The sequence below is a fragment of the Triticum urartu genome, chromosome 6 (assembly GCF_003073215.2).
Source record: "Triticum urartu cultivar G1812 chromosome 6, Tu2.1, whole genome shotgun sequence".
NCBI lineage: Eukaryota > Viridiplantae > Streptophyta > Magnoliopsida > Poales > Poaceae > Triticum > Triticum urartu.
In genome coordinates, this window is record NC_053027.1 from 537,509,101 (window position 1) to 537,522,120 (window position 13,020).

Here is a 13,020-nt window from a genome sequence, read left to right on the forward strand (position 1 = left end):
GACTGAAAACCATAATGTGAGTTAAAGCAGAACTCATCCTAATATGTTACTGCTCTATATGTAATCTTGGTCTGGTAGCAGTTGTAAACCGCAGTCAAATGAGCTCCCAAAGAGGAGAGAAAAGAAGAGAAAGTCAGACAGGCACAGTACTGAGAATGAGAATCTCAGAATGTTCCGAGACAGCAAGCGTACAACCATAAACTTCATGGAGCAGAGCAACCTAAACAGGACCCTTCATTAATTAATGCTAACTTGGCAGAACTATAAGCAAATGAGAAAATATGTGGGGCTCAGTCTCAGTAGACACATTTTCTAAGTGCTCCAGCACAGTGCAGATTTGGTAAGCTTGCCTCCAGAACGACATTACCAAGCTAGGTTCTGGTGGCCACACTGAGCTCATCAGAGGCGCATTCAAATCGGTCACCACTGGACAATAATTACCAAGCAAGCACCAAGACTGGTGGGATCATGGCAGTGAAGATATATATATATACAGGAAAGACCATTTTCGAGGCGGCCCGCAAATCTTATTCGTGAACTATGTACAATCTGAATAAGGATATCTCTTGTTCAGAGTTTGTTCCCTCTTTTCCTCAGGACACAATCGTATGAAAAAAAAAGGGATAACTGCGTCCAGCTTTGAACCGTGTCTAGTCCCGTGCAACATCTAACATGCGCCGGACGGAGCGGGCCAAAATTTATTTACATTACAAATCCCAACAGTTCCCGTCATGAGGAATGGACAGATGCAATATATATTGTACTGAAGGCAAATGGCAGCTGATGACTCCTGCAGACAGGAAACGAAGAAGTCACGTTTGCAAGAACCATTTCAAAATTTTGTCAAAGGAACAGGGGAGAGAAACCACCCGCTCACATCAAATAAGCTTTAGAACCGTCCGTGATGACTTTTTCCTGCCATGGAAGGCCTTCATAAAATCTCATTTCAACTAGGATAAACCGAGATGCTGCCAAGACACATGTAACATATACTCCGGGCTTGCCTTCCTCTGGTCAGGGAACTGAACATGGGATTCTTTACATGCCTCTCCACGTTGTAATAACTTGAGCCTCTTATTTAACATTCATTGCTGCGGCCATTTTCCGCAACCTTTGAGATATTTCAGTGAAGGATGGCCTTTGAGCTGGTTCACCAGCCCAGCTACCTTCCATCAATGATTTCCATTCAGGATCGCACCAGGAAGGGATCTGAGGACGAAGAGAATTGTTCACGATGCCCCCTACAAAATGGACATGACAATTAATTCCACAGGATGGTGTTAACCACAAGGAGCAACATCTGACTACAGGTGCCTGACTAATATTTGATAAGCACAAAAGGTATCGCCTCTTTGCAATAACAAGCATGACTAATATATGATAAGCACAAAAGGTATCTCCTATTTGCAATAACAAGCATCAACATCTTACTACAGGTGCATGACTAGATATTTTTAAGCAGAAAAGGTATCTCCTCTTTGCAGTAACCTGTGCTGAATAAAATACAGCACAAGTAGGGGAACAGCACTGTTATTATTTAGTTTCGCTGATTCCAATTTCATACAGCTTGTTTTTTCACTGCATTATTTAACACTTAAATAATAAATATGTATAGCATTTATCACTGAAACGCATCCGGAGATTTACATCTGACCATTTCCATTAGCTCACCCTCCAAAGCCTTTCGAAGTTTCCCGCAAATAAGTTTTTCAAAATCATATCAGAACATACAGAGAAATTCTCAAAGGAAGAAAATGTCCAACAAGCATGTTTTTGCAGCCCTGAAACAAGTTACTCAAACTGATACATGTGCACCCAAAAAGAACTTAAACAAAGACGAAGGTCTCATTGGAAATGAAAATGTCGCAATCAACATAACTTAAGTTTCGAATGTTACCAATAATTTCGGCTGCACGCATATCAGAATACGGGTCGTCCCCGGTAAGTAGCTCCCACATCACAATACCAAATGAGTAGACATCAATCTACAAAATAAAGTTAAATCAGCTTTTTGTCAGAACATTAAGAGTTATACACTGTTTACAGATTATATAGCTTGCCAAATAAAAAAAGTTCTTCTAGAACAAGCACTATTACCTTCTCTGACACCATATCACTTTTCCCACTCAAAAGCTCGGGTGCCATCCATGGTAAGGTTCCTCTAACACCACCAGACACCAAAGTATGCTGCTTCACCTTTGATAGGCCAAGATCACCAATCTGGTGCGCAAGTGTCCAGATAGGATGAAACAGTCAGGGAGCAAGGTATTGCATTCGAAAAACAGGAGTTTAGGCAAATAGAGAAGGAGAAGCAATGAAGGGAACAAGTGGGCATCAAACCTTGCAGATCGGTCGTTGTGGATCTCTCATGTTTACCAGTAGGTTCTCACATTTGAGATCAAAATGGACGATATTCTTCCCATGCAAATATTCCATGCCAAATGCAGCATCCATGGCCAATATAACCCTTTTGCGGCGATCAATTGTCCTATGCAGTTCCTATAAGATTAGAATTTGGATATGGGAGAAATAAGAAATCAAACTGTTCTTCGATTAAACAAGCAGTACCTGTCTTTCTTCCTCAGGAATTGTTTGAGAGATCCATTGACCATAAACTCGGTAACAGTTGCTAAGCTTCCATCAGGACCATCACGAACAACACCATAAAATGAAACTACATTTGGATGATGAAGCGAGCTCAGGATCTGAGCTTCTTTCCAGAAATCCGCTATCTGCAAATAAATCAGAACTTGAGGCGCATTCCATGAGACCAAACCATACCACAGCGAATCTATAAATCATTTTCTCAAAAAAAAATCATGCACATAAACCATCTTTTATTATATTATTAGTGCATATACATGCAGCCAAGGCCTCCATTACTTTTTTACTTGAAAAAAGAGACCTATCCACAGCCACATTTTTTTCTACGAAACATGAAATTACTCTAGTATTAGATGAGTAGAGGTAAGAGGTTTTGACCCTGAAATAGGTAAAGAGAAATTTTGCTATGCTTCTTTTTTTTTTGCGGGTAGAAATTTTGCTATGCTGCCAATCCTTAAGTCAACAACCAACAAGGAAATAATGCATACCAAGCGCTCTCTCTCGGATGGCCTTCCGTCAAAGCAACTAGCTTTTATTCTTTTGATGGCAACATCACATCCCCTCCATTTACCATGGAAGACTGACCCATAAGTACCCGAACCAAGCTCTCTGATTTCCTCCAGATCATCATTTCTTATAGTCTGCATGAACACAAAAGTATAAATAGGACATAAGCTAAAAATAAATAGGACCACACATCAAGAGATCAGCAAGTGACCTGTAATCCTTTAGACAAAGCTTCAGCTTCAGCGGGTGTAGATTCGATCCCAGAACTTTTGTGCTGGTCGCAGCTTCCATGCACATCAGGGTCCTGATCTCCATCAGTATTCTGCAGATGAAAGGATTTGAGTAGGGAGAGCATTAGGTAGTTTAATGCTTAATGTGTTTGTCCAAGTATTACACATAGCAGACATTACCTCATCAAACTTCTTTCCATCATTGTCATTATCACAAACAGGTAAATTTGCTGGACGAGCATCTGGCTGAACCTCTACTGGCTTCTCAGACTCTTCCAGTGCGGCCTTTTTAACAGAGGCAACAAACTCTGGAAGGATATTTAATCTGTTCTCCGATATATCCCCACACTGCTGCAATGCTACAGCCCCACCGTCATGTTCTGTAGGTTTGCCCCATTGGAGATCAACTCCAACATTGTGAACCAAGGTGCTAGGGTCACTCGCAACGTGTGAAGGTTTTGTTTCAGTCACATTTTGAGTGCGCCTTCCATCATCTGCTCCTTCAAATTTCTTTGTCGTGTTAATGTCCAACCTGGACAAATGATCAGCAAGGGGTACCGCAGCAACAGATACTTTACCATCAAGCGGTGCTAGCATGGGTCCAGCGGATGCTCTTTCAGGAAAAATTTCTACCAACGGAGCTCCTGGTTGCTGCTGGACTGATTCTGGGGCAAAGAAAGGCTGAACATACTGAGCAGTGTTTGGACCTGACCGAGAACCAAGGGAAGAAGGGTTTTCAACAACAGTGGGAACATCATGTCCAACGATTCTATATGGTATGCTGCCATTGGGTGAAGGCCATGGGTTTGGGACTCGATCATATGCAGGCATACCATGAATCCTTGGACTAACATCACCTGTGTTTCTGACAAAGTTGGAGTTGATGCTCCCATTTGGGATCGGCAGGTGTGGTGATTCATATGATGAGCCTGTGTGAACAGGGCTGCTTGCTCTCCTTCTCATGGATTGAAGTGGCGGCAAGTTCTGCTGCATTTGGTAAAAGGTATCACCACCATATGTTGAAGTATGGCTGTAATGCTGGCCTGTCGATTCTTCAAAACCTGATGTCTGGACATAGGAGCCACTACTTACAACTTGTTGGTTATGATATGTATCATTCATATGCTCGCCCTGGCCACTGCCATGATAATAGTGGGGACTTTCATGGCTTGAGCGGCTGTGAGATGTTGAATGCATTTCATATACTTTGTTGGGTGCAAATGCAGAATTAGCTGAGTTGCTATCAGCGTACGGATCCATCACTCTACCATTAGCAGGCAGATTCAACCTTGGATCCTCATACCGTTGATGGCTTTGGTTGGGATGCCCATGCCAAGACCTATCATGAGAATGTGATTCGTTGTAGAACATGGGAGGGTGACCACCAGTTTGCTCTTTGACATAAACACCATTTTCCAGTCTAACATCTTGGCCTACAACATAATGCTCACCAGGACGACCATAATCTGGACGTGGAATAGCGGGGTGAGCAGAATACTCACTTGCCATGCTCGATTGATCAAAATGTTGTTGGACTGGCCTCCAACGGGGATCCATATAACGAGGATCACTCACTGAACCTTGACCCTTCTGGAATGACGAACGGGAGTCATATAGACTGTTTCCATCCAAGAAATTGCTGGAGCGGCCCAAATTCCCTGGGAAGCCAGCATTTTGCTGAATTACAGCACCAGGTGGAAGCCAGACCAAGTTATCCACATGTGGCGGTGACTGAGCCTCGTAATGCCGATATTTTGGTGATTGCCTCACAAAGTCATCAGGAATCCTCTCATCAAAGTCCTCTGCTCCAACTTGAAACCTTGCAGATGATGGTGAAATGGGAAAATCCCTTGGATCGGGCACTCCATACTGCCCCGGAGAGATATATGCAGGGCTCCAAGGAGAATCCATCTCCGCATACCGCTGATTATGTGAGGCACGAGGAACATTCAAATGCCGCAGGCCAGCAATATCAGGAATTCCTGACTCGTTGCCTCCGATGCCAAAAAGCTGCTCCACTGACACAGGAGATGAAGGCGACCTCATGTCACCAAGGCTATTAAGCGCATCAACATACCTCCTCTCCGTCTCCCGCTCGTCCCCATGGTAATGCACAGCTGATGATGCAGCCTCATCATCCAGGTGCTGGGAGAATAAGAAGACCCTGAGCCGAGTGAACCCCTCTCCAGCAGCAATGAGCTTGTCATACTCCTCCATCATGTTGACCACATCATCATCATTTACAACCGAGACCAGAGCATCAAGATCCTCATCGGGCTGCTGGTACTTGATGATATCGGCATCGTCATAGAGCTCCCGCATCCGCGCCGCCAGGTCGGAGTAGGATATGTCGCGTGGCAGCATGACGATCCTGGTGTCGCCGCCGACGTAGCGGAGACGGCCATCGAGCGGGCGGGGCAGGATGCTGCCTCCGAAGCTGCAGAGGAACTTGGCCATGCGTTGTGCCCCGTCAGCCTCAGTGCTGCTGGGTGCAGCGGCAGCAGATGGCGCCATGTGTGCCGAGAGTGAGTAATCAAGCTGGCTTGAGTTGGATCGGCGCAAGAGCCAAGTACATCACACGATTGCCAATCCACCAGTCCCAAGCAGCTGCTCGTGTTTTGGCCCCTTCCTGTCGATAGAAAAAATACCGAAATTGTTAGTCTACAGACCAAAGATTTGGCAGCTTCCATCATCAGACAAATGAAGACATGAAATCCGGACACGAAATCGGACAATTTGCCATAGATTTCCCCAATAACACCACAGATCAGCCCCCCACCGTCAGAGAAGAGACAGAATTCTTTCCTAAAAAAAGAATGAGCCGACCTTTCGAAATCTGGCAATTTCGAAGAATGCGTTGGAGCAGACCTGAATGATTTGCCCGCAAAATCGGAATTCGAAATCTGAAACAGAATCTACAGGGACTGAGGTCCTGTAATTCCCCACGGGCGGAAAATTCCCCGCCGATCTTGGCCAGATAAAAACAGAAACTCGCTCCGTTTCCTCCCCCCGAAACAGACGGGGAGGATAAGGAGGGACGAACTAACAAACTTGCCAAAAAAAAAACAGGAGAAAACCAGCCAATTGTTCGTGCGTGCTCGTGTTCGATGGAGGAATAGAGAGGGGGGAGGGGGTGAGGGGATGCTGCTGCTGCCGTACCTGCCTGCCTCTGGCACGATCCTCGGCTGCTGGGGTCGGCTGAGCAAGCGGGAGAGGGGGCGAGCAGCCGACTAGCGCGGCTGGTTTCCGGGCGGCGGGGCGGTTGCGCTTAGGGGCGGGAAAGGCGACGAGGGGGGGAAGAGAGGGTGAGAGGGGAGGATGCGTCCTCCGGATTTGCGGTGGGGAAGTGAGGGGGGGACGGGGGAGGCCGTGGTGTTGTTGGCTGGGTTGGGGGATTCGGGGCGCGCGGATATTCGCTTAGGTATCACGCCGTCAGCGCGGGGGCCATCGCCGGCGCCGCCACCCGCGCGGGACTCGTCGGCGTCGGCGTCAGGTGTGGAAGGGGATCGGCTGCCTGGGTGTCGTGTGGAGGCGGGCCGCCCGTGCGGGTGCGGCGCGCTACGTGTGGTGGTGGGACGGGAGGGAGGGAAGGGAATGTGGTTTGTTTGCGCGGACGGACGGGGGAGAGAGGCGCCGCGCCGGGCCACTCGGGTCGGGCTGGGCCTCGGGGGATTGGAGCGGCTCGGGATTCGCGGTGGAGGCGCGGCGGGGCGGCACGTGTGGCGTGATTCTGTTCCGTTCCCGATGACGCGACCCCCGCCCCTCCCCTCCCGGTTTTATACTACCATCCTACGGTTCAGTTGCTTCCTTCCTGCGTGCTTCCGCGCCGTCCGTTGCCTGCACGGCAGGGAGTGTCCACGCACGCAAGTGTAACAACCAACCAGTCCAGTGGTTACTTGGTCATCAGCTCGACCGGCCGATGTTTTTCTTCGAGTTGGACGGCATTGTCAACTCGGCCATTACTCGATCAGTCCAACTTCCCAAGGTGCGGTGCAATTGGTCACGCACACTGCGGCCTTCGGTGCCCTGGGGAGCTTCCCGTGTACCGGGTCTCAGCCGGATCGGATCACGCTGACAGAGCCGACCTGATCCGGTCGTGTCATCGTTTTTCACTCTCGCGGTCACGGCAGCTGGCCGGAGATGGAGAGGGGCGGGCAGGCAACATGAAGGAGCGAGACCGCCGGCCCGGACCGGCCGTCGTTTTCGGCATTCACGTCACGAAAGTTCAGCGCACGACCCACCCACCGACCATCGACTCCTGGGCTAGGAGGTATAGCTAGCAGATCAGATCGGCCGTAACTTTCACACATGTACGTACGCGCATACTGCAGATGCTCCACGGTCCACTCCAGACATTGCATATGCTGGAGAGCGAGGGCGGCATCAACCGGTGATATACGCTCCGGTGGATCCATGGGAGAATATTGTACATAGTGGCCACGACCCACGAGAGTTTCTGGAAGCCGGACATGCATGGCCGAACAGAATATATTCTTGCATGCATGATCGGATCGACGGCGGCATGGCGCATCGATGCTGCTATTTTTTGATCTCTCGAACAAAAAGGAGAAAAAAGGCATTGCTGCCACTGCAGAAAAGAACGCTGAACGAAACAATAGATTATCGGCCAGACACAAATGTGTTCTATCCTCGTCTCATTCTGTCCTACCTACGTTCTGTGCCGTCCATATCTATGGAGATATCTTCTTTAATCACGACACTACATTGCTTCTTTTCTTTTTGTTCAAGCTTTTTGAACGTTGCTATTGAAAATTGCAGCACATAATTGATTAACTTCTTCTTTTTTTGAGGGAATAGTTGGTTATCTTCAGTGGGAGTGGGGCCAATCTCTCGGGATGTGGATAGATCATGCTCACAGGATTTGGACTAATCACACAGACTTGTGGTAGCCAAAATAGAGTTGGAGCAGTGTGCCGATACACTTGGGGCTCCTTTGATTCAAAGTAACTTTATAGGATTTCTAAAGGATTGAAATCCTTAGGATTTTTTTCTATGTTGGTTCTTTGATTCATAGCATTGGATCACATAGTAAATTTTTCTATGACATCTTTTGTACTACATTTCATAGGAAATCTATCATCCACTCCAACCTTTCTTTATAATTTATTTATTTTTCTTGCAGCATCAAGCGCTCATTGCCAATCATATAGAATTCAAGTGGGCATGCTATTTTAACTCTATACTTTTTCTATTCCAACGTTTTCATAATCCTACGAATCAAAGAGGCCCTTAACCTCTTTCTCCTCTTTGGAATCTCTCGTGTGATTCATTGATCGTGATAATTATAACTGTTAGAACACAAGTTGTATAGGGATAGGAAAGTAGTTTAACTTGTATCCCTGTCTATCTCTTCTTCTCTCCCTTATCTCCTGTAACCTCCTGAGAGGATCATGATCCTCTCTCAGAACTTGTACATCAAGGCATTGGCCATATATATACATTGCGGCCCGAGACAAAGGATTCTACGCTTCCTCATAATAACGTCGCTAAGTTATCTACACCTACATAGAGAAAATCAGGGGACGGATTGCTAGATCCAACCACATGACTTCTATTTTTTAGAAAACTTATAATCTATTTCATTCTCAATCATGGCAATACAGTGAAAGGACATGCGGTGCCCCCATGTGTGGTTTTGGTAATTGATGACATTCTCTATGGACTAATGGTTGCATTGAGTTATATTTGAAGGATTTGTCCATAGGCATTTCTTGAAGTCCATGTGTTGGTTTCAAGGAGTTTATGTGTTGACCAAGGTGCTATTAAGAAATTATCCAAAGATTGGTCATGTGAGTGTTGAGCTTATTGCAAGCATGTCTTGAAGAAGAAGATTGTGTGACCATTCATGTTTACCTTCATGACATCATCCAAATGAAGAGAGTTGGAAATATTTTAAGGTTGATCAAGACTATGTCAAGAGTGAATCAAGTTGATCAACTCACAAAGCGTAAAAGATGTACCGAGAGGGATCAGGTGATCCCATGGTATGGTAAGTATTGTCCATTGCACTTTGTGTACTAACCCATGGTCTATGTGAGAGTTCTATGTGGGGTTAGGTACGTGTCCATGGGCTTGCGTCAAGAGGAAGATATCATACAACCCATGGAAAGGATGACATCAAGTGGTGATCGTCATCAAGATTGTCGTGTGCAAGTTCAGGTGGAGCACCACGAAGAGATCAAGTTCTTGAAGCTTGCCATCCATTGTGGTGTCAATGGACTTGTGAAGATGTGCCGAAGAGTGGCTCACCCATAGTGGAGTACGGGGGAGAAATCATCTAATCTTCATCGAGCCAACGCAATCAAGAAAGGTGGTCCAACTTGAGGGAGTCAAGATCTTCATCATCTAGCTCAAGTGGACCATGTGCAAGGCATATGTTTGCCCTTGATAGGCTTTCTATTTTACCGGTCTCGTGGTGGTAGTTGGGAGACCGGGTTATAGGATCGTTTGCCGTACTATCAAGGGGGGCTCTCAAGTTGGTGGCTTGATCGTATCATTAGTAGAGAGCTCAAACCATTGCATCCTTGCATCATGTTTCTTGGTTTTTGTTTGGTTCTCTTTGTGAGTCTTAGAGCTTATGGTCATCTTGATGACAAGTTTGAGTTCATCGAAAACGGAGTTTGCATGCGTCTTCTATGATGTTTTCGGTGTTGGAGGTTTTACCGGTCTTATCCGAGGAAGGGTTCTCACCATTTTCTTTTGGGTCTTTTCTCATTTTCTTCTTATTGGTATTTCTATCAAGATTGTGTTAGCCCTTGTCGCTAGCTTTCCAACAAACTTGGTTTCATCGAATTCGGGGTCCGTTTGCAAAAGTTGTGGCAGTTTTGGTGTTCTGGAAAGGCTGCAGCGGTACTACCGCGAATTGGAGCGGATGTAATTTTTTACTACCGCTTCAGAGTGGTACTACCGCGGCTCCTACAGCGGTAGTACCGCTCCAGACCAAAAACTCGTCCCAAGTCCTGCGGTGGTAGGCCCGGATGTATTTTTTTAGTACCGCTTGCTAGCAGTAGTACCGCTACCCTTTGCGGTAGTACCGCGATCCCTAGCGGTAGTACCGTGAGGACGAGCGGTAGTACCGCTCTGGCGGTTCTACTGGCCTTTTACCTCCTCGCTGTTGTTTTTCAAAGGGGTACTACCGCCCTAGCGGTAGTACCGCTCCTTGGAGCGGTAGTACCGCTCTGTGCGGGCTGTGAGCATAACGGTTGGATTTTTTCCCCACCTATAAAAGGGGGTCTTCTTCCCCATTGAACCTTATCCTTTTTAGCTCGTGTTCTTCCCCTATTGTTGACCTTCTTCGAGCTTACTAACTCTCAATCCCTTCAATGATTCTTGCTAGTTCTTGAGGGAAAAGAGAGAGGAGATCTAGATCCACGTTTCCACCAATCACTTTCTCCTCTAAGTGAGGGGAACCCCTTGGATCTAGATCTTGGAGTTCTTCGTGTTCTTCTTTCGTTCTTCCTCTCATTTTCTTCCCTAGCATTAGTTGCTTTGGTGGGATTGGGAGAGAAGGACTTGGGCACTCCGTGTGCCCTTGCCATTGCATTTCGTGCATCGGTTTGAGTTCTCCACGGTGATACGTGGAAGTGAAGTTTGAGAAGCTTATTACTCTTGGGTGTTTGGGCACCCTAGAGCTTGTTCATCTTGGGTGCCTTGGCGCCCTAGACGGTTGGTGGTGTTCGGAGCTCAATCATTGTGGTGTAAAGCTCCGGGCAAGCCCAATTAGGTTGTGGAGATCGCCCCGAGCAATTTGACGGGTACCGGTGACCGCCCCCAAGGGTTGCCAAAGTGTACGGGTTCGGTGACCGCCCCCAAGGGTTGCCATTTGAACGGGTTCGGTGACCGCCCCCAAGGGTCCCTTAGTGGAATCACGACATCTTGCATTGTGCGAGGGCGTGAGGAGATTACGGTGGCCCTAGTGGCTTTTTGGGGAGCATTGTGCCTCCACACCGCTCCAAACGGAGATTAGCATCCGCAAGGGTGTGAACTTCGGGATACATCGTCGTCTCCGCGTGCCTCGGTTATCTCTTACCCGAGCTCTTTACTTATGCACTTTACCTTGTGATAGCCATATTGTTTCTTGTCATATATCTTGCTATCACCTAGTAGTTTATCTTGCTTAGCATAAGTTGTTGGTGCACATAGGTGAACCTAGTTGTCGTAGGTTTTGTGCTTGACAAATTAACCGCTAGGTTTATTCCGCATTTGTTCAAGTCTAAACCGTAATTATTTTAAAAATGCCTATTCACCCCCCCTCTAGGCGACATCCACGATCTTTCAACAAGGAACACTAGAGATAACAAAAATTACAACCAGGTCCGTGGACCACCCAGCGACGACTACAAGCACTAGGACGAGCCAAAGGCGCGCTGCTGCCATCCTCTCCCCCCCCCTCACGGAGCCGGGCAAACTTTGTTGTAGTAGACAATCGAGAAGTCATCGTGCTAAGCCCCCATAAGACCAGCGCACCAAAGTAGCAACCGTCGCCGATGAATAAAGTCGTAGATTGAAAGGATCAAACCTGTAAACACCCAAACGAAGAAGAACAAAGACCGGATCCAAACAAATCCACCGGAGACCAGCACCAATCGGATCCCGTGAGATCCGACAGAGACACACCTCCACACACCCTCCAATGAAGCTAGACGCACCATCGGGATGGGGATGAAACGTGGGAGACATTATTCCTACTTTGCGACATCACCGCCGCCACACAGCCCCAACAAAGACGTTGAAACTAACAAGAACGAGAACAGGGTCCCTTCCACCGGCGAGGGGTCGAGGTCCTCTGCACCTCCATGGCCCAAAGGCCATCAGAGATGAGGCAGATCGGCGACGACACCGACGGAAGGAGGAGGAAAGACTTTTCTTGGCAGGGAGGAAGGGTGGCTGGTCTTGGTCCACGGAGATGTCCCGGCCACACGACTTCAGTGTGATAAGCGCACTGGCGGAGCTAGGGAGAAAGTTCAGGGGGGGGGCAAATGATGAAACTTGCAGACTTGAGGGGGGCAGATACTAAATTCATCCTCATCTAAACCCTCTAAAAAATTCCTTCACACTTTTTGCTAAGGCTGGGGGGCCACGCCCCCCCCCCTCCCGGAGCACACATAGCTCCGCCACTGGATAAGCGGCCGCGGGTAGGGTTTCTCAAAACCATTTTGCATTGTAATCCTATTGTCAACGGTAAATGTACATAAGGGTTCAAAGTTAATTCAAAGTATGTTGGGTTGATGATTCAAAGACACGTCAAACAATTTTGACAGAATATGTGTTCTTGAGATATGTATTCTGTGAAGGGAGTGTTTTTTTATTCTACATATTAGGTTTGACTGAGTCAAACTTCTTAAAGTTTGACCAAGTTTATAGAAAAATATAAACATTTATCATGACAATTTTATATGATGTGAAAGTACATTCAGTAATGAATCTAATGATATTGATTTCTTATTGTATATGCTAATACTTTTGTTTATAAACTTTGTCAAAGTTTACAAAGCTTGACTTTGACCAAAGCTAATACGCGGATTAAATAAAACAGAGGGAGTACTATCTGAAAAAAAAATTAGCATCGAAGATGTTTGAGTGTGCTAAGAATGTGCCAAATTTTATAGCCCTCAAATGTCATTTGCCCATGAAATTTGGCACGCTTCTAGTGCGCCCG

At 46.8% G+C, this 13,020-nt stretch overlaps 1 protein-coding gene across 2 annotated transcripts; it reads right to left on the reverse strand.

Annotated features, from left to right (window-relative positions):
• Positions 1-469: 469 nt before the first annotated feature.
• On the reverse strand, positions 470-7,074 carry LOC125515027. 2 transcript variants are annotated; one of them, XR_007286758.1, is made up of 10 exons: positions 6,501-7,074; positions 3,522-5,970; positions 3,323-3,433; positions 3,093-3,245; positions 2,569-2,732; positions 2,341-2,488; positions 2,098-2,220; positions 1,898-1,985; positions 878-1,241; positions 470-790 (listed from the first exon to the last, which is right to left on the reverse strand). XR_007286758.1 is itself a non-coding variant. In XM_048680438.1 (9 exons), the coding sequence occupies exons 2-9, from the start codon at positions 5,853-5,855 to the stop codon at positions 1,075-1,077; spliced, it is 3,288 nt and encodes a 1,095-aa protein (XP_048536395.1). In that variant the 5' UTR covers positions 5,856-5,970; positions 6,501-7,074; the 3' UTR covers positions 470-1,074. The 2 variants fall into 2 exon arrangements, 1 of the variants encoding a protein (XP_048536395.1); XM_048680438.1 differs by having other exon boundaries at positions 470-1,241.
• Between the last annotated feature and the right edge of the window lie 5,946 nt (positions 7,075-13,020).